The sequence below is a fragment of the Cherax quadricarinatus genome, chromosome 5 (assembly GCF_038502225.1).
Source record: "Cherax quadricarinatus isolate ZL_2023a chromosome 5, ASM3850222v1, whole genome shotgun sequence".
Classification (NCBI taxonomy): domain Eukaryota; kingdom Metazoa; phylum Arthropoda; class Malacostraca; order Decapoda; family Parastacidae; genus Cherax; species Cherax quadricarinatus.
Window position 1 is genome coordinate 74950736 of NC_091296.1, and position 22258 is coordinate 74972993.

A 22258-nucleotide genomic window follows, 5' to 3' on the forward strand; every position below is an offset into this window, starting at 1 on the left:
TCAGGGCCTGATCAACTAGGCTGTTACTGCTGGCCGCACGCAGTCCAACGTACGAGCCACAGCCTGGCTGATCCGGCACTGACTTTAGGTAAGTGTCCAGCTCTCTCTTGAAGGCAGCCAGGGGTTTATTGGCAATTCCCCTAATGCTTGATGGGAGGCTGTTGAACAGTTTTGGGCCCCGGACACTTATGGTGTTTTCTCTTAGTGTACCAATGGCGCCCCTACTTTTTATTGGGGTCATTTTGCATCGCCTGCCCAGTCTTTTACTTTCGTAGGGAGTGATTTCTGTGTGCAGATTTGGGACCATTCCTTCCAAGATTTTCCAAGTGTAGATTATGATATATCTCTCCCTCCTGCGTTCCAACGAGTACAAGTCAAGTGCTTCCAAGCGTTCCCAGTAGTTAAGGTGCTTGACAGAACTTATACGTGCAGTAAAGGATCTCTGTACACTCTCTAGATCTGCGATTTCACCTGCTTTGAATGGAGATGTTAATGTACAGCAGTATTCCAGCCTAGAGAGAACAAGTGATTTGAAAAGGATCATCACTGGCTTGGCATCTCTCGTTTGGAACGTTCTCATTATCCATCCTATCATTTTCTTTGCACGTGCGATCGTGGCACTGTTGTGATCCTTGAAAGTGAGATCCTCAGACATTACTACTCCCAGGTCCCTTACATTATTTTTCCGCTCTATTGTATGGCCCGAGTCAGTAGTATACTCTGTTCTAGTTATTATCTCCTCCAGTTTTCCATAACGGAGTAGTTGGAATTTGTCCTCATTGAACATCATATTGTTTACCGTTGCCCACTAGAAAACTTTGTTTATATCTTCTTGGAGGTTAACCGCGTCCTCAGCAGATGACAGCCTCATGCAGATCCTAGTATCATCCGCAAAGGATGATACGGTACTGTGATGTATATCTCTATGTCTGATATGAGGATAAGGAATAAGATGGGGGCGAGTACTGTGCCTTGTGGAACAGAGCTCTTCACTATGGCAGCCTCCGATTTAACTCTGTTGACCACTACTCTTTGTGTTCGATTTGTTAGGAAGTTGAAGATCCATCTCCCCACTTTCCCAGTTACTCCTTTAGCACGTATTTTATGGGCTATTACGCCATGATCGCATTTGTCAAATGCTTTTGCAAAGTCTGTGTATATTACATCTGCATTCTGATTTTCTTCCAGTGCATCCAAGGCCATATCATAGTGATCCAGTAATTGTGAGAGGCAGAAGCGACCTGCCCTGAACCCATGTTGCCCTGGATTGTGCAGATTTTGGGAATCCAGGTGATTTGCAATCCTGCTCCTTAGCACTCTTTCAAAGATTTTTATGATGTGGGACGTCAGAGCTATTGGTCTATAGTTCTTAGCTAATGCTTTGCTGCCACCTTGTAGCAACGTTTCACTCTCCAGGAGCTTTGTAAAGCCGTTACAAACAATAGTTGGACACAGAGGGTATATATAGGCTTAGGGTGATGTGTAGTACTAGTGGAGGTAGTAGTAGCAGTGATACTACTGTAGTACTAGTGAAGGTAGTAGCAGTGATACTACTGTAGTACTAGTGGAGGTAGTAGCAGTGATACTACTGTAGTACTAGTGAAGGTAGTAGCAGTGATACTACTGTAGTACTAGTGAAGGTAGTAGCAGTGATACTACTGTAGTACTAGTGGAGGTAGTTGTAGTAGTGATACTGACTTTCCCCCACATGTAAAACTACAACCACTACCTCCACTAGTATCACTGCTACTACTGCCTCCACTAGTACTACAGTAGTATCACTACTACCACTACCTCCACTAGTATCACTGCTACTACTACCTCCACTAGTACTACACATCACCCTAAGCCTATATATACCCTCTGTGTCCAAGTATTGTTTGTAACGGCTTGACAAATGTCCTGGAGAGCGAAACGTTTGCCATAATACAATGTCACATCAGTTGCCATTGTGTCCTTTTACTTAACATATTGTCGGTAATTTTACCAATATTAATACAATCTATTTTTATTCATACATTATCGTCCAGATTTTGCCTTTTATGTACAGCTCATATTGTCTTTTATTTATTTATGATGAACTATGAATTCATGTTATCATGAAGATCGTTTCTGTCTACATAAATACCTAATCATACCAATAAAAAATTAGATAATGCCAATGATATCACCTCCTGTGTGTAATTAACCAGGTTTTCTTGAACTAGACAGCAATAACAAGTCATTGATCACGTAATGAGTTTAGTTACGCACTTATAAAACATACCCTCAAAGGAGACCTCTTGATGCTGCTAAGAGACTATCCAAGTAAATATACCTGACTTACCCTTCCTTGAAGTGCCTCTTATTTCCCCAGTTGTTGAATGATCCCCTAAACGTTTAGCGTTTCCTCACCCACATATATAATAATGTAATAATAATAATATTAATAATAATATAACATCTTTATATACTACAAGTACATTTACAAGGTATACAGGTTTAGCTGACATCAATGACACACTACTATAAAGAAAACCGCTTGTTATGCTGAGCATTTCGGGCAAATTAGGTCAGTTTTGTCCCAGGATGCGACCCACACCAGTCAACTAACACCCAGGTACCCATTTCCCTGATTGGTGAACAGAGACAACAGGTGTCCTATGGATACACGTCCCTATTGTTTTCCAGCTGTACCGGAGATTGGAACTCTGGGAGCTGAATGCGCTAGGGATCCAGCTACGGGACACCGTGTAAGTACTACCAGGGTCGTACAACTCTGTCTCTCACATTTTCATTTATTGAACAACAAGCAAGTGTAGACCTAAAATCCTTTACTCATGTTTAATAGTCTTACAATTTTAATAAACAACTATGAAAGCAAAACCTTTGCAGGTCTGCAACTTACCCACTGAGTTATCCAGTCCATAGGTACTACAGTTGCAGATATGCTTAAAGCACAGTCGTGAAGCCCCAACATCACAGTTTGGTTCAGTATTGAGGAAATTTTCAGTGTCCAATCTGTAGTTAACTTTCTCTAGTGGTATACACTCAGTCTCTGACCAGTCAAACACTGTCTTGATGCCCACGTCCCGCACCTGGAATCAGTGATAGTATATACTGTATTGAACATCACAGTTACTGTACATAGGTAAATTTGATGATTTGTATTGGTTGCTTGAAAATGTATGGGGCGCTTAGATATAAAGAACTGGTACTAGTAATACTGAAAATTCTCTTTTCAAATTCAATTATCATTATGACTATAATTATAATCATGAATAATGCTAAACCCACAAGGGTCATACAATGCTGTGATTCAATCAGTAACTACGACAATAGAGGAGTGTGGCACTGCATGACGAGTCTAGATGTTTCCAGTAAATATAACAATAATATTAGTGTCTTATTATCTAACAGCAACTTAAATTCTGTACTACATAACTGTCCTTCAGAGATGTCTCAATGCTAGTGAAGAGCTCTTGATTCAGGGAATTGGAGTTATCTTTCCCTTGGATCAAATACAGTTACCTCTCAGAACCCCAGGTTTGGCTCTCTCTCTTGAATATTATATTACAGTCCTAAAACTGGTGTTGAAGTGATATGATTATTGTGTCCTCGTGATATGATTATTGTGTCCTCGTGATATGATTATTGTGTCCTCGTGATATGTTCACTGTAATACTCATTTCGAAATCCGTTTCTTTGACTGTCTCTTGTTTGGGATTTCTCTCCTCCAAATTCCACGAGCTTTCACATATTTGGATTGAACTCCACCAGTCACTTGTTTGACTGCCTCTGCACTCCAATGTGTCCAAGTCTCCCTGAAGGCCATCTCTGCTACCTGTTACATATAGGAAATCACCACATGGTATGAAAAAAAAAAAACTGAACAGAATGTGAGGCTGACCACAGTAAGAGAGACGTCGACTGCCGTGTAGACACCGGGGAGGAGCGGAACACCTTGACCCACTGCTACAAAGGCTGGGTGTGTGTGGTTGCTCACTAGAGTCATCTGGAGTCCCGTCTTCACCATCTGTGACACGTCCAGAATCTCTGGGTTTATCTCTGTTGATCACAGTAATGCTCTATTAATCAGTGCATTTTTGTAGTGAATTTCGGTACGACTAGTGTTGCCAACGCTGTATGACACCTAGTGGGTTTAACACTTGGCTTTAATAATATAATAATAATAATAATAATAATAATAATAATAATAATAATAATAATAATAATAATAATAATAATAATAATAAAATAATAGCAATAATAATAATAATAATAATAATAATAATAATAATAATAATAATAATAATAGCAATATAAATAACAACAATAATAATAATAATAATAATAATAATAATAATAATAATAATAATAATAATAATAATAATAATAATAATAATAATAATAATAATAATAGCAATATAAATAACAACAACAACAATAATAATAATAATAATAATAATAATAATAATAATAATAATAATAATAATAGCAATAATAATAATAATAATAATAATAATAATAATAATAATAATAATAATATTAATAATAATAGCAATAATAATAATAATAATAATAATAATAGTGTTGCCAACGGCAACTACATAAAATTATAAAAACACGTCTTTGCTTATTGTGGTCTTTCGGTTCCGCTATTTTAGTATACGTGAGGTAAGTTATATAATACTTTTTAGACAGGTCCCCCCCAAAGGACAAATTAACGTCCTGCTTGAGGTGACGCAGGACGGGGAACAGAGTGCTCAAAAGCAGGACGTCTGGCCAGCCTACACCGTATGGCACGGTCATGGTGACCGTATGGCACGGTCATGGTGAAAGTATGCCACGGTCATGGTGAAAGTATGGAACGGTCATGGTGAAAGTATGGCACGGTCATGGTGACCGTATGGCACGGTCATGGTGAAAGTATGCCACGGTCATGGTGAAAGTATGGAACGGTCATGGTGAAAGTATGGCACGGTCATGGTGAAAGTATGGCACGGTCATGGTGAAAGTATGGCACGGTCATGGTGAAAGTATGGCACGGTCATGGTGAAAGTATGGCACGGTCATGGTGAAAGTATGGCACGGTCATGGTGAAAGTATGGCACGGTCATGGTGAAAGTATGGCACGGTCATGGTGAAAGTATGGCACGGTCATGGTGAAAGTATGGCACGGTCATGGTGAAAGTATGGAACGGTCATGGTGAAAGTATGGAACGGTCATGGTGAAAGTATGGCACGGTCATGGTGAAAGTATGGCACGGTCATGGTGAAAGTATGGCAAGGTCATGGTGGAAGTATGCCACGGTCATGGTGAAAGTATGGCACGGTCATGGTGAAAGTATGGCACGGTCATGGTGAAAGTATGGCACGGTCATGGTGAAAGTATGGCACGGTCATGGTGAAAGTATGGCACGGTCATGGTGAAAGTATGGCACGGTCATGGTGAAAGTATGGCACGGTCATGGTGAAAGTATGGCATGGTGAAAGTATGGCACGGTCATGGTGAAAGTATGGCAAGGTCATGGTGAAAGTATGGCACGGTCATGGTGAAAGTATGGCAAGGTCATGGTGACCGTATGGCACGGTCATGGTGAAAGTATGCCACGGTCATGGTGAAAGTATGGCACGGTCATGGTGAAAGTATGGCACGGTCATGGTGACCGTATGGCACGGTCATGGTGAAAGTATGCCACGGTCATGGTGAAAGTATGGCACGGTCATGGTGAAAGTATGGCACGGTCATGGTGAAAGTATGGCACGGTCATGGTGAAAGTATGGCACGGTCATGGTGAAAGTATGGAACGGTCATGGTGAAAGTATGGCACGGTCATGGTGAAAGTATGGCACGGTCATGGTGAAAGTATGGCACGGTCATGGTGACCGTATGGCACGGTCATGGTGAAAGTATGCCACGGTCATGGTGAAAGTATGGCACGGTCATGGTGAAAGTATGGCAAGGTCATGGTGAAAGTATGGCACGGTCATGGTGAAAGTATGGAACGGTCATGGTGAAAGTATGGCACGGTCATGGTGAAAGTATGGCAAGGTCATGGTGACCGTATGGCACGGTCATGGTGAAAGTATGCCACGGTCATGGTGAAAGTATGGCACGGTCATGGTGAAAGTATGGCACGGTCATGGTGACCGTATGGCACGGTCATGGTGAAAGTATGCCACGGTCATGGTGAAAGTATGGCACGGTCATGGTGAAAGTATGGCGCGGTCATGGTGAAAGTATGGCACGGTCATGGTGAAAGTATGGCACGGTCATGGTGAAAGTATGGCACGGTCATGGTGACTCAGAATGAACACTGCATGTACAGTTCCTGTATTTTGCATTAAACAAGATCTTTCCAGGATATGCATGTGATAGCTAAAACTCTTATGTAATAATAATCTCTATTTCTACGAGTACATGTACAACGTAAACAGACGTACCTGACATCAGTGCCCATTCCGGGCAAATTAGGTTAATTTTTTTCCCAGGATGCGACCCACACCAGTCGGCTAGCATCACGGTACCTATTTATTGCTAGGTGAACAGGGACAGCAGGTGTCTTAAGGAAACACGTCCTAATGTTCCCACCCGTACCAGGGATCGAGCCAGTGTGTAAGATGAGTGCAGTAAAAACCTAGCTACGGGGCACTTCGTGGGAGGTTCCCTGATGATAGCGAGTGGCTCTTGATACAAAAAATTGGACCTGGCCTCCCTTCCTTGGAACCTGATTACCTCCTTACACAAATAACCTTCACACAGGAGAGAAAAGCTGACGATGATGATTCAGTCCGACTGGGACCATTTACAAAGTCACACTGCCGCAGTATGACCTCCTCCCCCGTGAGTGTAATAACTTACGGAGCTGGAGCTCATCTTAACACGATTGCAAACAAATCACAGAACGGATTTACCATGGGTTCAAGCCCCACCCGTTCCGTGATTAGGTTAGGTTAGGTAAGGTTTATCAGGAAACATGTTTCCTGATGCGGGTCTTAGCCATATGATGACCCGCCACTGGAGCTTTTGGTCATCTGACAGAGGCCTTCCGCTGGCTTACCCGTCCACCCCTTTCTTTCTAACCGTGATCAGTGTAATAGCGCCCACCTGGATGATCGTCCTGGGTGACGTTGATATATAGAGAGACACCCAGGTACTCCCCCTCCATTGCCTGGGTGTGGTTGGCAGCGGCAAAGTAAGTGTAGCACTTGCCAGCCATGGTGGGGGTGACCACGAAGCCCATGCAACACTCCTCCGTGTCCATCTTGATGGTGCCCACGCCACACCGTAGCACCAGCTCCTCACACCTGGACGGGAGGAGGAGGATATGCCACTTAAATCTGGAAAACTGGTTGGTCAATGGGGGAAGGGGTTAAAGTGAAAATCTAATGTGAAGGATCTAGGAGTGATAATGTCTGAGAATCTCACTTTTCGAAGATCACAACAATGTCTCTACCACATCTGCTAGGAAAATGATAGGACGGATAATGATAACCTTCAAAACTAGAGATGCCAAGCCAATGGTGATTCTCTTCAATTGCTTGTTCACTCTAGGCTGGAGTATTGCTGTATAATAACGGTCCCTTTCAAGGCAGGTGAAATTGCAGACCTGGAGAATATACAGATAACTTTCACTGCATATACAAGTACAATAAAGCACCAAAATTACCGAGAACGGTTGAAGTCCCTTGACCTCTACTCCTTGGAACGCAGGCGGGGAAGATACATTATAATATACACTTTGAAAAGCCTGGAGAGACTAGTTCAAAATCTGCACATATAAATCACTCCCTACGAAAGGAAAAGACTCGGCAGGCGATGCAACCCCCCCCCCCCAATGAAAAACAGAGGCGCCATGAATACGCTAAGAGACAACACAATAAGTGTCAGGGGCCCATGATTGTTCAGTTGCCTCTCAGTATACGTAAGGGATTTACAAATATACCCCTGGCTGTTTTCATGAGGGAGCTGGACAGACACCTAAAGTCAGTACCTGACCGGCTGGGTTGTGGTTCGTACGTCGATTTGCGTGCGGTTAGCAGGCCCTGATCCACCGCGAGGCCTGATCATGGGCCAGGCCGCATATAGAATAACTACGTATATCCTGTGTACACTAATGCCTTTGCATTTTACTTACCTGTAAGAGATGGCATCAATGAGTTGGCTGTGGGTCAAGTTGTGAGTACTCATGATGGAGAGGAGTTGACTGTGTGAGTCAGTGAGGAACTGACGTCCAGCAGCGGTGAAGAGGAAGTCTTGACGTAGGAGGAAGGCAGAACCAGTGATGGCGATCAAGTAGTTAGTGACCTCAGGGGTGATGTTAAGGGCTGCTCAACACACAACACACCACGTGACGTTAATAATGAAAAGAAAAATCTGAGATAGTGAAGAAGTCTATTTTTGATCAATAATCATTGGGTTGGGGTGTTTTTAACGTTAAAACATCTCGCCAGGCCATGGAGCTGAACTCTTCTCCAGGCTGAGGGACTGACCACCTCAAAACTACGTCTTCAAGGGTGATGGATTGATTACATCATCTTTACCTCGCAACTAATCCCGCTGCCTCCAATTTATACTCTTGTATTAATGTTGGTATTAATGCTGGTAACGGGTTGATAAAGCTCCTGGAGAGCGAAACGTTGCCACAAGGCCCACAATAAAATGTCACATTAGTTGCACTTGTGTCCTTTTGCCTAACAATTTATGCTCTGTATTTGACTGGAGAAGTCTACCGTGTAGGCGATATGTGTCAACAGTAAAGATTCTCAACCGTTGCACATGTCTTTTACTGGTCTGTATTGTGTACCAATTTCATAATTATATTAATAATCATTATAATAAGAGGTAGCAATACCAACAAGCTAGTGAACAAGATACATGTGCAACACTCTGCTATCTTCATTCAATTGAAGAAGCCTACTGCGTAGGCGAAACGTTTCAGGAATGAATATACCGCAGTGTTGCACCTGCGTCTTATTTGACTGTTGAGCCAGGATAACGCAAGAAAGTAGTGTGGCTGATTTCCCCGGGATGCTAACCAAAAACAATCGACTGACATTCGGATACCTACTTACTACCAGGTGAACAGAGGCATAGATAAGTAGAAGAGTAGTGACAGGCTCTGCAGTACTAGAATATGACGATCTATAATAGTGGATTAGAACACAAGAACATAAGAAAGAAGAAACACTGCAACAGGCCTATTGGCCTATGCGCGGCAGGTCCAATTCTCCCACCGGCTTAAGCTAATGCCTTGCCCTAGTCAGGTCAATTACGTCACTTAAGGGAGGAGCACGGCATCCGACCTAGTAGCACAAGCTAGTCAGGTCCAACTCACACCCTCCCACACCCACTCACGTATTTGTCCAACCTATTTTTAGAACTACACAACGTCTTAGCTTCTATAACGGTACTCGGGAGTTTGTTCCACTCATCCACAACTCTATTACCAAACCAGTGCTTTCCTATATCTTTCCTGAATCTGATTTTTTCCAACTTAAAACCATTGCTGCTGTCTTCCATAGGAGAGGCAATAAATAATAAATTATTTCGAGGAAGAAAATGTAAATATGAAGGAAGAAATAAATAACAGCCATTGCAGTATGTGCATAAGGGCTCGATACGGCGTACGCTGTCACTGGCCCTATAAACCACAACAACAACAACATGTGGATAAGATTTAGTTTCAGGACTCGCTTGTCATGGATTCGAACTCAACCCTTTCTGTGAATAGATTAATATTCTTGTCAGACAATCTAGGTTAGCACACGTCAAGGGTGACGTAGGGGAAGGTGCCTTCATACGGGTGAAGGGCTCTTGATCCAAAGAATCGGAGCACCTCCATTGTTTTAAAATCATACACTACGCTTGACTATATTAAAAAAAATATATGTTAACGTTGTTAAACGCATGCAAATATATACAAAATGAATTATGAAAGCAAACAAGGAACATTAGCGCAGAAAATGATCATTGAGGGTTAAAGCGCCTCATTAACGAGCTGTGAGATTAAATGAAAATAAGGTAGTTAGCAGAGTTATTATTTGTGCCAGAAATATACTGTCGGGGGGGAGGGGGGTGTAATTTGCCAACCATAACATTAATAACTGTACAGTGAAAGTCATAACTTCAGTACATGAACAACGACAGTCATAACTTGAGTACCTGAACAAAGACAATCATAACTTCAGTACCTGAACAGCGACAGTACCAGAACAATGAGAGTCGTTACATCAATACTCTCAAATTATTCATGATACACAATACTTAGAAGTTGTTAAATAAGACACACACGCCACTCTTGAGCACCTTCACTGACGAAACCTTTCGCCTGCTCAGCAGGCTTCTTCAGTCGAAGACAAGGGTGACTTTAATACTGGAAAGAGGCGGAGTGGTAACTTTGAGATGTTCAGTCCCATAGCCTCTACAGACAGCGTTCAGTACCTTGGTCTTACCTGTGATGGAAGAAGCGACTGATCACCTAACATGGATAGAAATCCTATTCTGAAAGGGACTCTGAAACAAACGATGACGCTGTTTCGTCAGTACTGTAGAGTAGTGCAGGATAGCATGACTAGTGCAGGATAGCATGACTAGAGCAGGATAGCATGACTAGTGCAGGATAGCATGACTAGTATAGGATAGCACGAGTAGTGCAGGATAGCAGACTAGTGCAGCATAGCAGAGTAGTGCAGGATAGCAGAGTAGTGCAGGATAGCAGAGTAGTGCAGGATAGCAGAGTAGTGCAGGATTGCAGAGTAGTGCAGATTCACAGAGTAGTGCAGGATAGCAGAGTAGCGCAGGATCACAGAGTAGTGCAGGATAGCAGAGTAGTGCAGAATAACAGAGTAGGGCAGGATAGCAGGCTAGTACAGGATAGCAGAGTAGTGCAGAATAACAGAGTAGGGCAGGATAGCAGGCTAGTACAGGTTAGCAGAGTAGTGCAGGATAGCAAGAGTAGTGCAGAAGAGCATGAATAGTGCAGGATAGCAGACTAGCACAGGATAGCATGAGTAGTGCAGGATAGCAGAGTAGTGCAGGATAGAAGACTAGTGCAGGATAGCATGAGTAGTGCAGGATAGCATAGTAGTGTAGGATAGCAGACTAGTACAGGATAGCATGAGTAGTGCAGGATAGCAGACTAGTAGAGGATAGCATGAGTAGTGCAGGCTAGCAGAGTAGTGCAGGATAGCAGAGTAGTGCAGGATAGCAGAGTAGTGCAGGATAGCAGACTAGTGCAGCATAGCAGAGTAGTGCAGGATAGCAGAGTAGTGCAGATTCACAGAGTAGTGCAGGATAGCAGAGTAGCGCAGGATCACAGAGTAGTGCAGGATAGCATGACTAGTGCAGGATAGCATGAGTAGTATAGGATAGCACGAGTAGTGCAGGATAGCAGAGTAGTGCAGCATAGCAGAGTAGTGCAGGATAGCAGAGTAGTGCAGGATAGCAGAGTAGTGCAGGATAGCAGAGTAGTGGAGATTCACAGAGTAGTGCAGGATAGCAGATTAGTGCAGGATCACAGAGTAGTGCAGGATAGCAGAGTAGTGCAGAATAGCAGAGTAGGGCAGGATAGCAGGCTAGTACAGGTTAGCAGAGTAGTGCAGGATAGCAAGAGTAGTGCAGGATAGCAGAGTAGTGCAGGATAGAAGACTAGTGCAGGATAGCATGAGTAGTGTAGGATAGCAGACTAGTACAGAATAGCAGAGTAATGCAGGCTAGCAGAGTAGTGCAGGATAGCAGAGTAGTGCAGGATAGCAGAGTAGTGCAGGATAGCAGAGTAGTGCAGGATGGCAGAGTAGTGCAGGATAGGAGAGTAGTACAGGATAGCAGAGTAGTGCAGGATAGCAGAGTAGTGCAGGATAGCAGAGTAGTGCAGGATAGCAGAGTAGTGCAGGATAGCAGAGTAGTGCAGGATAGCAGAGTAGTGCAGGATAGCAGAGTAGTGCAGGATAGCAGAGTAGTACAAGATAGCAGAGTAGTGCAGGATAGCAGAGTAGTGCAGGATAGCAGAGTAGTGCAGGATAGCAGAGTAGTACAAGATAGCAGATAGTGCAGGATAGAGTAGTGCAGGATAGCAGAGTAGTGCAGGATAGCAGAGTAGTGCAGGATAGCAGAGTAATACAGGATAGCAGAGTAGTGCAGGATAGCAGAGTAGTGCAGGATAGCAGAGTAGTACAAGATAGCATAATAGTGCAGGATAGCAGAGTAGTGCAGGATAGCAGAGTAGTGCAGGATAGCAGAGTAGTGCAGGATAGCAGAGTAGTGCAGGATAGCAGAGTAGTGCAGGATAGCAGAGTAGTGCAGGATAGCAGAGTAGTGCAGGATAGCAGAGTAGTGCAGGATAGCAGAGTAGTGCAGGATAGCACAGCAGCACACTACAGACTGCTGCCCTCTATGCTGCACACAACAATAACACTCCCCTAGTGCTTCTGTTTCAATATTAACGAAGTGCTCTCTATCCATGGAACTAGAGACGCTCTCCGCAAGGATCTAATCCCATTTAAGCCACTCTGCAGGTGCATTATGAAACCCACTCCAACCCTTTCCCTACGGATTTAGAGCTTCGGGTGTGAATACGAACAGTACGGTTGAGATGATTACCTTGGAGCTTCCACCTTGAGAAGAGGTGTCTGTTGCACAGCACGACCGAGGGAAGCTGCAGTTCTCCTCCCTTGATCATCTTCACTGTCGTCTGGGTGAGGGAGAAAGTGATGATGAGGGGTAGTAAGGGAGATGACAGTGAAGTAGGAGATGACAGTGAAGTAGGAGATGACAGTGGAGATGACAGTGAAGGAGGAGATGACAGTGGAGATGATAGTGAAGGCAGAGATAAAAGTGGGGATGATAGTGAAGGTGGAGACGATAATGGAGATGATAGTGAAGGAGGAGACGATAGTGGACATGACAGTGAAGGTGGAGATGGTAGTGGAGATGACAGTGAAATAGGAGATGATAGTAAACTATATAAACAAAAAAATGAGCAGGTAGTTGACATTTCAAATGTGTGAGAAGCATCTCAGACGTCTCTGAAAAGACGAAATTTGCTATGAAATAAACCTGATCTTTGTGAACATCAAAATGGTATGTAAAGTAAAAGGACACAAGTGCAACTAATGTGACATTTATTGTGGCAACGTTTCGCTCTCCAGGAGCTTTATCAAGCCATTACAAACAATACATGGACACAGAGGGTATATAAAGGCTCAGAGTGAGGTGCAATACTTATGAGGTAACATTTCGATGTTCAATAGTTGTCGTTCCTACATGCGTAAATGTGTTCATAGTCTCTCCTGTTATACTACACAAAGCACATTACAGAGAGTGAACACTGAAACAAGCTGCCTCTTTCCAGTCTATATTTGTCCAACGTATTTTTATGTTACCCAAGTAATAGCTTTTATATCCTTTTACTCTTGTACGGATTAATTGCTCTATCATATTGTATTACTTTTGTCACTACCACTACTACTACTACTACTACTGCTACCACTATTGAACATCGAAATGTTACCTCATAAGTATTGCACCTCACTCTGAGCCTTTATATACCCTCTGTGTCCATGTATTGTTTGTAATGGCTTGATAAAGCTCCTGGAGAGCGAAACGTTGCCACAATAAATGTCACATTAGTTGCACTTGTGTCCTTTTACTTTACATATTGTCGGTAATTCTACCAACTTTATTACAATCAAAATGGTATACATTACCGACAGGTTGGTAAGACACATAGGCAACGGTTAAGCAACTTTATTCCGAAACGTTTCGCCTACACAGTAGGCTTCTTCAGTCGAGTACAGAAGTAGGCAGGAGCAGTAGAGATGTGAAGATTATGTAATCAGTCCATCATTCTTGAAGTCGTAGATTTGAGGTTGTCAGTCCCTCAGCCTGGAGAAGAGTTCTGTTCCATAGTCTGAAACAATGTGAATATCAAGCGACAGTGTGGAGACATATACTTATATACTGAGAGGGACGTGACCTCTCAGTGGCTACATTCTCTCTACTACTACTCTGCACCTTTCCTTCCGACAGTACGTAAGTCTCCACACTCGCTTAATCATCAGATTGCTTCAGAATATGGAACAGAACTCTTCTCCAGGCTGAGGGACTGACAACCTCAAATATACGACTTCAAGGGTGGACTGATTACATCGTCTTCACATCTCTACTGCTCCTGCCTACTTTCTGTACTCGACTGAAGAAGCCTACTGTGTAGGCGAAACGTCTAGGAAAAAAAGTTGCTTAACTGTTGCCTATGTGTCTTATCTACCAAACCTTATCTTTATTTTCTGTATGATAATATTAGTAGCGAGAAGTAACATGGAAGAAAAACCATAATAAGAAGAAATAAGAATGATGGAGTTGACGTTCCATCGATGGAAGCCGTCGCGATGGTGGTGAACAACGAGTTAGTGATTCTAGGAACAAGAGCTTCCGCAACTAGTGGGATAGTTGTGAGACTAAGACAGTTACCTACAGTTAGGACTGGTGGAAAGACTCGCCTGTGACTGGATGTCCCTCTGGATGAAGTCCCTCATGAGTCTGGATGCCACGACGAGGAGGAGGATGAAGAGGGAGGTAGTGGCTAGGAACCAGAAGACACCGAGTGGATTCTTGCGGTTGTTCCAGGTGTGACCGATACCGTGAGCGGTGGACTCCTGGCAGATGAGCTCCCCAACTTCGGCCAGGGATCGCTTCCTGATGAAGTCCTGTACCGGGGCGCACCCGCCGGGTGAGGGAGAGAACCCAGCGGTCTAGCAAGTGAACTTCAGTGGATATTTGCTGCTGTACCGTATATCAAGCTTGTATTAACCCACACACATACACAGACTGTGGTTTCTCATTCGAACAGAGATCTGACTGACATGTGAGAGATCTGACTGACATGAAAGTGACCTGACTGACATGAGAGATACTTACCTTGTCGCTTGGCAGACGAAATCGTAAAATTACCCTCTCTTTGCTGGTCGACATCTTCGCCTGAACCACGAAGATTGTGGGCATGGGCACAGCATGGGCGTCACGGTGGGCGTCAAGTCATGGGCGTCATCACACAGCAGGAGTGAGAAACATCGGTCATTGGCATGGGAAAAAGTCAGAAAGAGTGTATAAGTATGTAGGACATGTTCTCAATTCTTCTGTGAGGATAGTGTGAACACTCCGTCCCTGTTATCCCACTCCCTGTGTCAGTAATCCTACTTCCTGTGTTAGTGATCCCACTGCCTGTGTTAATGATCCCACTCCCTGTGTTAGTGATCCCACTCCCTGTGTTAGTGATCCCACTCCCTGTGTTAGTGATCCCACTGCCTGTGTTAGTGATCCCACTCCCTGTGTTAGTGATCCCACTCCCTGTGTTAGTGATCCCACTCTTGTGTTAGTGATCCCACTCTTGTGTTAGTGATCCCACACCTGTGTTAGTGATCCCACTCCTGTGTTAGCAATCCCACTCTTGTGTTAGTGATCCCACTCCGGTGTTAGTGATCCCACTCCTGTGTTAGCAATCCCACTCCTGTGTTAGTGATCCCACTCCTGTGTTAGCAATCCCACTCCTGTGTTAGCAATCCCACTCCTGTGTTAGTGATCCCACTCCTGTGTTAGCAATCCCACTCCTGTGTTAGTGATCCCACTCCTGTGTTAGTGATCCCACTCCTGTGTTAGTGATCCCACTCCTTTGTTAGCAATCCCACTCCTGCGTTAGCGATCCCACTCCTGTGTTAGTGATCCCACTCCTGTGTTAGTGATCCCACTCCTGTGTTAGTGATCCCACTCCTGTGTTAGCAATCCCACTCCTGTGTTAGTGATCCCCATCCTGTGTTAGTGATCCCACTCCTGTGTTAGCAATCCCACTCCTGTGTTAGTGATCCCACTCCGGTGTTAGCAATCCCACTCCTGTGTTAGTGATCCCACTCTTGTGTTAGTGATCCCACTCCGGTGTTAGTGATCCCACTCCTGTGTTAGCAATCCCACTCCTGTGTTAGTGATCCCACTCCTGTGTTAGTGATCCCACTCCTGTGTTAGTGATCCCACTCCTGTGTTAGTGATCCCAGTCCTGTGTTAGTGATCCCACTCCTGTGTTAGTGATCCCACTCCTGTGTTAGTGATCCCACTCCGGTGTTAGCAATCCCACTCCTGTGTTAGTGATCCCACTCCTGTGTTAGTGATCCCACTCTTGTGTTAGTGATCCCACTCCGGTGTTAGTGATCCCACTCCGGTGTTAGCAATCCCACTCCTGTGTTAGTGATCCCACTCCTGTGTTAGCAAGCCCACTCCTGTGTTAGTGATCCCACTCCTGTGTTAGTGATCCCACTCTTGTGTTAGTGATCCCACTCCTGTGTTAGCAATCCCACTCCTGTGTTAGTGATCCCACTCCTGTGTTAGCAATCCCACTCCTGTGTTAGTGATCCCACTCCTGTGTTAGTGATCCCACTCCTGTGTTAGTGATCCCACTCCTGTGTTAGTGATCCCACTCCTGTGTTAGTGATCCCACTCTTGTGTTAGTGATCCCACTCCTGTGTTAGCAATCCCACTCCTGTGTTAGTGATCCCACTCCTGTGTTAGTGATCCCACTCCTGTGTTAGTGATCCCACTCCTGTGTTAGTGATCCCACTCCTGTGTTAGCAATCCCACTCCTGTGTTAGTGATCCCACTCCTGTGTTAGCAACCCCACTCCTGTGTTAGTGATCCCACTCCTGTGTTAGTGATCCCACTCTTGTGTTAGTGATCCCACTCCTGTGTTAGCAATCCCACTCCTGTGTTAGTGATCCCACTCCTGTGTTAGCAATCCCACTCCTGTGTTAGTGATCCCACTCCTGTGTTAGTGATCTCACTCCTGTGTTAGCAATCCCACTCCTGTGTTAGTGATCCCACTCCTGTGTTAGTGATCCCACTCCTGTGTTAGTGATCCCACTCCTGTGTTAGCAATCCCACTCCTGTGTTAGTGATCCCACTCCTGTGTTAGTGATCCCACTCTTGTGTTAGTGATCCCACTCCTGTGTTAGCAATCCCACTCCTGTGTTAGTGATCCCACTCCTGTGTTAGTGATCCCACTCCTGTGTTAGTGATCCCACTCCTGTGTTAGTGATCCCACTCCTGTGTTAGCAATCCCACTCCTGTGTTAGTGATCCCACTCCTGTGTTAGTGATCCCACTCCTGTGTTAGTGATCCCACTCCTGTGTTAGTGATCCCACTCCTGTGTTAGTGATCCCACTCCTGTGTTAGTGATCCCACTCCTGTGTTAGCAATCCCACTCCTGTGTTAGTGATCCCACTCCTGTGTTAGCAATCCCACTCCTGTGTTAGTGATCCCACTCCTGTGTTAGTGATCCCACTCCTGTGTTAGTGATCCCACTCCTGTGTTAGTGATCCCACTCCTGTGTTAGCAATCCCACTCCTGTGTTAGTGATCCCACTCCTGTGTTAGTGATCCCACTCCTGTGTTAGTGATCCCACTCCTGTGTTAGTGATCCCACTCCTGTGTTAATAATCCATCACATCAATAAGCACTTAACATTGAATTACGCCATTATTGACGTAGGTAATTAGCGTAATTAGTTCAGACAAAAATTGCCTTAGCTGAGCCAGAGTGACAAGTCTGGCTTACAGCCGGCTTTAACAAGTCTGGCTTACAGCCTGCTTTAACAAGTCTGGCTCACAGCCTGCTTTAACAAGTCTGGCTTACAGCCAGTTTTAACTTCCCTCTATCTCCCACATGTACGGTAAACAATAAAGCACTACAGCAAAAGTAAAGCCAGGACTTGGCTTTAAAATAAGCTGAGGTTATATAACAACTCTCAGCTTGTAAAATAAGTTTTAGTGATGATGAATGTTATTCCTACGAACTATATTAGTGAAAGATAAACTAGAGGGAATTAGGGGAAGATAGAAGGGGGAGGGAGAGGGATATAATGAAGGAGGATGGCAGAAAAAAAAGAGGGAGAACTGAGAGTATTGCGACTCAGGTGAGGCAGTCATTCAGACTGTGATGGCAAGGACAGTGTACGAGATCTCACTAGTACCTCCTACCATGCCTCCTCCTGCCTCCCCTTCCTCACCTACTTCCCACTCCTCACGTACGTTCCCTCCATGTCTGCTTCTACCTCACTCCCCAGGCCTCATCTACCCACCACTCGGCTTCTACTCTCAAAGTCTACCTCTCCACTTCTATATCTCGTCTACATAGGAGTTGAAAACGTGTAAGACAGTTGAGGAAGCCATCGGTGGGAGGAAGCACTAAGGAGAAAACACTAACATACACACACATTAACGATGTACTCAAAGTAATACTGTGCAGACACTAACACCACACTGCACAAAACTGTACACAGTAACACTACTATCTTAGCTGGTAACTAACACCAGTGTCATAGCTGGTAACTAACACTACTATCGTAGCTGGTAACTAACACTACTATCATAGCTGGTAACTAACACTACTATCGTAGCTGGTAACTAACACTACTATCATAGCTGGTAACTAACACTACTATCATAGCTGGTAACTAACACTACTATCATAGCTGGTAACTAACACTACTATCATAGCTGGTAACTAACACTACTATCATAGCTGGTAACTAACACTACTATCATAGCTGGTAACTAACACTACTATCATAGCTGGTAACTAACACTACTATCATAGCTGGTAACTAACACTACTATCATAGCTGGTAACTAACACTACTATCATAGTTGGTAGTCTTAAAAATACAATGTTGATTACCGTTTTTCATGACCGGGTAAGTACCTGCTGGAGGTTGTCGTAGTAGTCGCAAAGGTAGTTGTAATATTTTATCAGAGCCCTGAGCTCTCTGTTGAGCTCTCTGTTGAGCTCTCTGTTGAGCTCTCTGCTCCCCCGTCCTCTCACAATGCACTACTGAGCTCCCGTGTCGTAAGCGGCACCTTGTACCTCGCTTCTCGTCCCGCTCAGCCAATTAGTCAGAAAATGACACGACACGCATCATTTTCAAGCAAAACAAGTGCAACTCTCCAAGTGTCAATCAATAAGTTGTCCTGAGAAAGGGTGATGATTAAGTGGTCCAGCCAGCGGTTACAGCCAATGTCAGGTTTGTGGGTACACAGTACCTGGGCGTTGCTGCGTCCAACCAATACCGATATCGGCCTCGGTAGATGGTACCATGAGACAATATTAATGTAGAGGAAATCTTAGTAGAGTTCGTCTCGAGTTACTTCAGTGTCCAGTCAACACTTTTCTCGGTATTAGTTTTATGATTATGAATATTATTATTATTATTATTATTATTATTATTATTATTATTATTATTATTATTATTATTATTATTATTATTATTATTATTATTATTAGCATGGAATTGTTTAGTAATTAAGAGCATTTATTTAATATTGAAATTAGCATCTCGTGACTCCAGCATTTTCTAGCATTTTAAGAGAGTAATATAATGTATTATCAGTCCACACTGCCACCAGCATATTAACAATTAAGAAGTTTAGGTAAAAACAACACAGGAGCTTGTAGTGCGACACAGGAGCTGCAGTTCAACATAGGAGTTACAATAGGATAAAAAAAATCACTTGGATGCACTTAGAGAATGGCAGGTGCATCAGTAAATACAGCTGCAGGAGGCTCACAGCCGGGCTCTCAGCTGGGCTCTCAGCTGGGCTCTCAGCTGTTAAACCGCTCCTTGGGTGCTAAAACTTTGTGAATTACACGGTGCTGCTGCTGCTGCTGCTGCTGCTGCGCGAATTTAAGGCTGGTCACGACAGTGGTGTATGTGAAGGGTGGTGGTGGTGATAGTTGTGGTGGTGGTGATAGTTGTGGTGGTGATAGTTGTGGTGGTGGTAGTTGTGGTGGTGGTGATAGTTGTGGTGGTGGTGGTAGTTGTGGTGGTGGTGGTAGTTGTGGTGGTGGTGGTAGTTGTGGTGGTGGTAATAGTTATAGTGGTGGTAGTTGTGGTGGTGGTGGTGGTGGTAGACGTTTCGAACGTGCTGAACGGCAAACAGTCTTCGATAAACTCGTAGACGGACTTGATATGTTTCGGTCGTTGCGCGACCCGAGAGGTCACCCCATATCCCATAACTTCAGACCCCTCTAACTCAGTGCATGCAAAAGGAATAGTGCAGGGTGGACATAGCATTTTTTGCATGAAATTATACAAACATATGTGTGTGCTTATGTATATATGTGTGTGCACATGCCTCCGCGCACATATGTATACATATATGTACTTCACAAGAACAACGGAGCACTGCATCAGGCCTACTGGCCCATGCTAGTCAAGTATAACTTGCATTCACCCACTCAGGTCCAGAGTACAAGAGTGAAGGTGCACCGCAGCAGATCCGTCTATATGTAATTTCTGCATATGTGTATGAAGACACATGTTGATACCAGGTCACATAAGGCAGCACTGGAGTCTACTCCAGCCAGCTGCCACCACCTACACCTCCCTGACACCAGTCATATGTTCACCTCACGTCTTCTACTGTACCTACTACGTCTTGTAGGTACTCGAGTGAAAAGTTACCTTCGTAATATGTATGTCGTCTGGGTAACTGTAATAAAGAATCGTTTCGCCCACACGGCAGACTTTTCCATTGTGATCTATGTGATAAATGCCTTCAACAGTCTAATACAAAAGGAAGAACGTGTAAAGAGAGGAGGAGTTTGAGGTAATCAGTAACTTAGTCTGGAATCGATGTGTTCAACCCATAAATCTTCAAGATTGATGGACTGAACACATCGATTCCAGGCTAAGGGACTGATTATCTCAAATTCCTCCTCTCTTTACACCTTTTTTCTTTGTACTGGACCGATGAAGCCACTGTGTGGCGAAACGCTTCCTCAATAAAGATTCCCATATGTCTCATTCTTCAACATTGAGATCTAGTTTTATCAAGACTGAGGGACTGATTACCTTGTCTTTCACTGTCTCCGGTGTTATCTCTGAATTGAGTCGAAAAGCCACTGCTTGGCGATACATCTTCGTGACTGAAGATGCCCGGGTATAAAGAACAAAAAGACACAATACAGTGACTGGACCAATACACAAATAACCCGCACATAAAAGAAATATGCTTGTGACGACGCTTCGGTCAATGGTTCGAGTCAGACCGAAATGTTGTCATAACCTTCCTTGTGCTATGTGCGGGTTATTTGTGTACTATTTATGAACTAATACAGAGGCATGAAGACGATGAGTTTTATAATGGAGACAGCGGAGAGAAGCGGCTCCTGAAGACACCATCACATAAATTATCATAATATTAAATCAAAACTCGGTCTACCACATTTAACGGGCGGGGAAAACTGAGCAAAAAATCTTAATATTTTATATACAATGAAAATCCAGCTGCTAACAATGAAGTTGACGATGTTCTGGCGAGACTTTCTTCAAGACGGTCTTTGATCTCCCATGATAACACGAGACATTACTCACTCCACCAGAAGACTCAGCCGAGGTGGACGATAATGCTGCAGTGTCGTTAACCTGTGTAAACGATGAATGAATAATGCAAGAGGAAGTTTAATGGACCTTTGAACGGAAAAAATCAACTGCTGTATCATGTTGGGATAATGAGCTGTGGTGACAAGTGTTGCTGCCAGATAATGTCAGAGAAGCAGTGTTTCAGGGCGTACAGGGAGTACTAGTGTGGTAGGTCATGTGTGATGGTTCACATCACAGCTGCTGCGGTCACTGGGAAGAAAGAAGAAGAAGAAGAAGAAGAAGAAGAAGAAGAAGAAGAAGAAGAAGAAGAAGAAGAAGAAGAAGAAGAAGAAGAAGAAGAAGAAGAAGAAGAAGAAGAAGAAGAAGAAGAAGAAGAAGAAGAAGAAGAAGAAGAAGAAGAAGAAGAAGAAGAAGAAGAAGAAGAAGAAGAAGAAGAAGAAGAAGAAGAAGAAGAAGGAGAAGAAGAAGAAGAAGGAGAAGAAGAAGAAAAAGAAAAAGGGGTAGTGATAGTGGTGAGATAGGTTAGTTATGGTAGGCTGTGATATGCCTACGAGTCAGGGGTATGATAAGCTGGTGATGGCGAGGTGTGTGACCCATGACCCTGGCTGCTTGATTGAAATAATCACAATCAATTTTTTTTTCTGTCTAAAACAAAGGTCAGATTTCTCCTTTCGTCATTTTGTGTGTGTTGAACCTCACGTGGCAGTATTTACGTACATGGCTTGAAATTCGACAAATGGGCTTAAAGTACTTTCATTATATTCAGAGTAAGATCTCTGTAATGGCAAGAAATTAGTGGAGATAATAACAAATGGACATCAATTGTATTAAAGTGTAAAATGATCAAAAATGTGT

General features: G+C 43.7%; 1 protein-coding gene across 3 annotated transcripts in view; it reads right to left on the bottom strand.

Moving 5' to 3' along the window:
• Positions 1-19100, bottom strand: part of LOC128684750 (sodium channel protein Nach-like) — a 32995-nt gene extending 13895 nt beyond the window's left edge. For 2 of the 3 annotated variants that reach the window (XM_070105053.1, XM_070105068.1), the window contains exons 1-8: positions 18724-19100; positions 14900-14959; positions 14482-14688; positions 12584-12674; positions 8121-8310; positions 7091-7290; positions 3890-4047; positions 2888-3077 (exon numbers count right to left, since the gene is read on the bottom strand). In XM_070105053.1, the coding sequence (XP_069961154.1) occupies positions 2888-3077; positions 3890-4047; positions 7091-7290; positions 8121-8310; positions 12584-12674; positions 14482-14688; positions 14900-14953 (1090 nt within the window). In that variant the 5' untranslated portion in view covers positions 14954-14959; positions 18724-19100. Of the gene's footprint in view, positions 1-2887; positions 3078-3889; positions 4048-7090; positions 7291-8120; positions 8311-12583; positions 12675-14481; positions 14689-14899; positions 14960-18699 lie in introns of all 3 variants that reach the window. The other variant, XM_070105062.1, reaches the window with a different exon arrangement.
• Positions 19101-22258: the final 3158 nt, after the last annotated feature.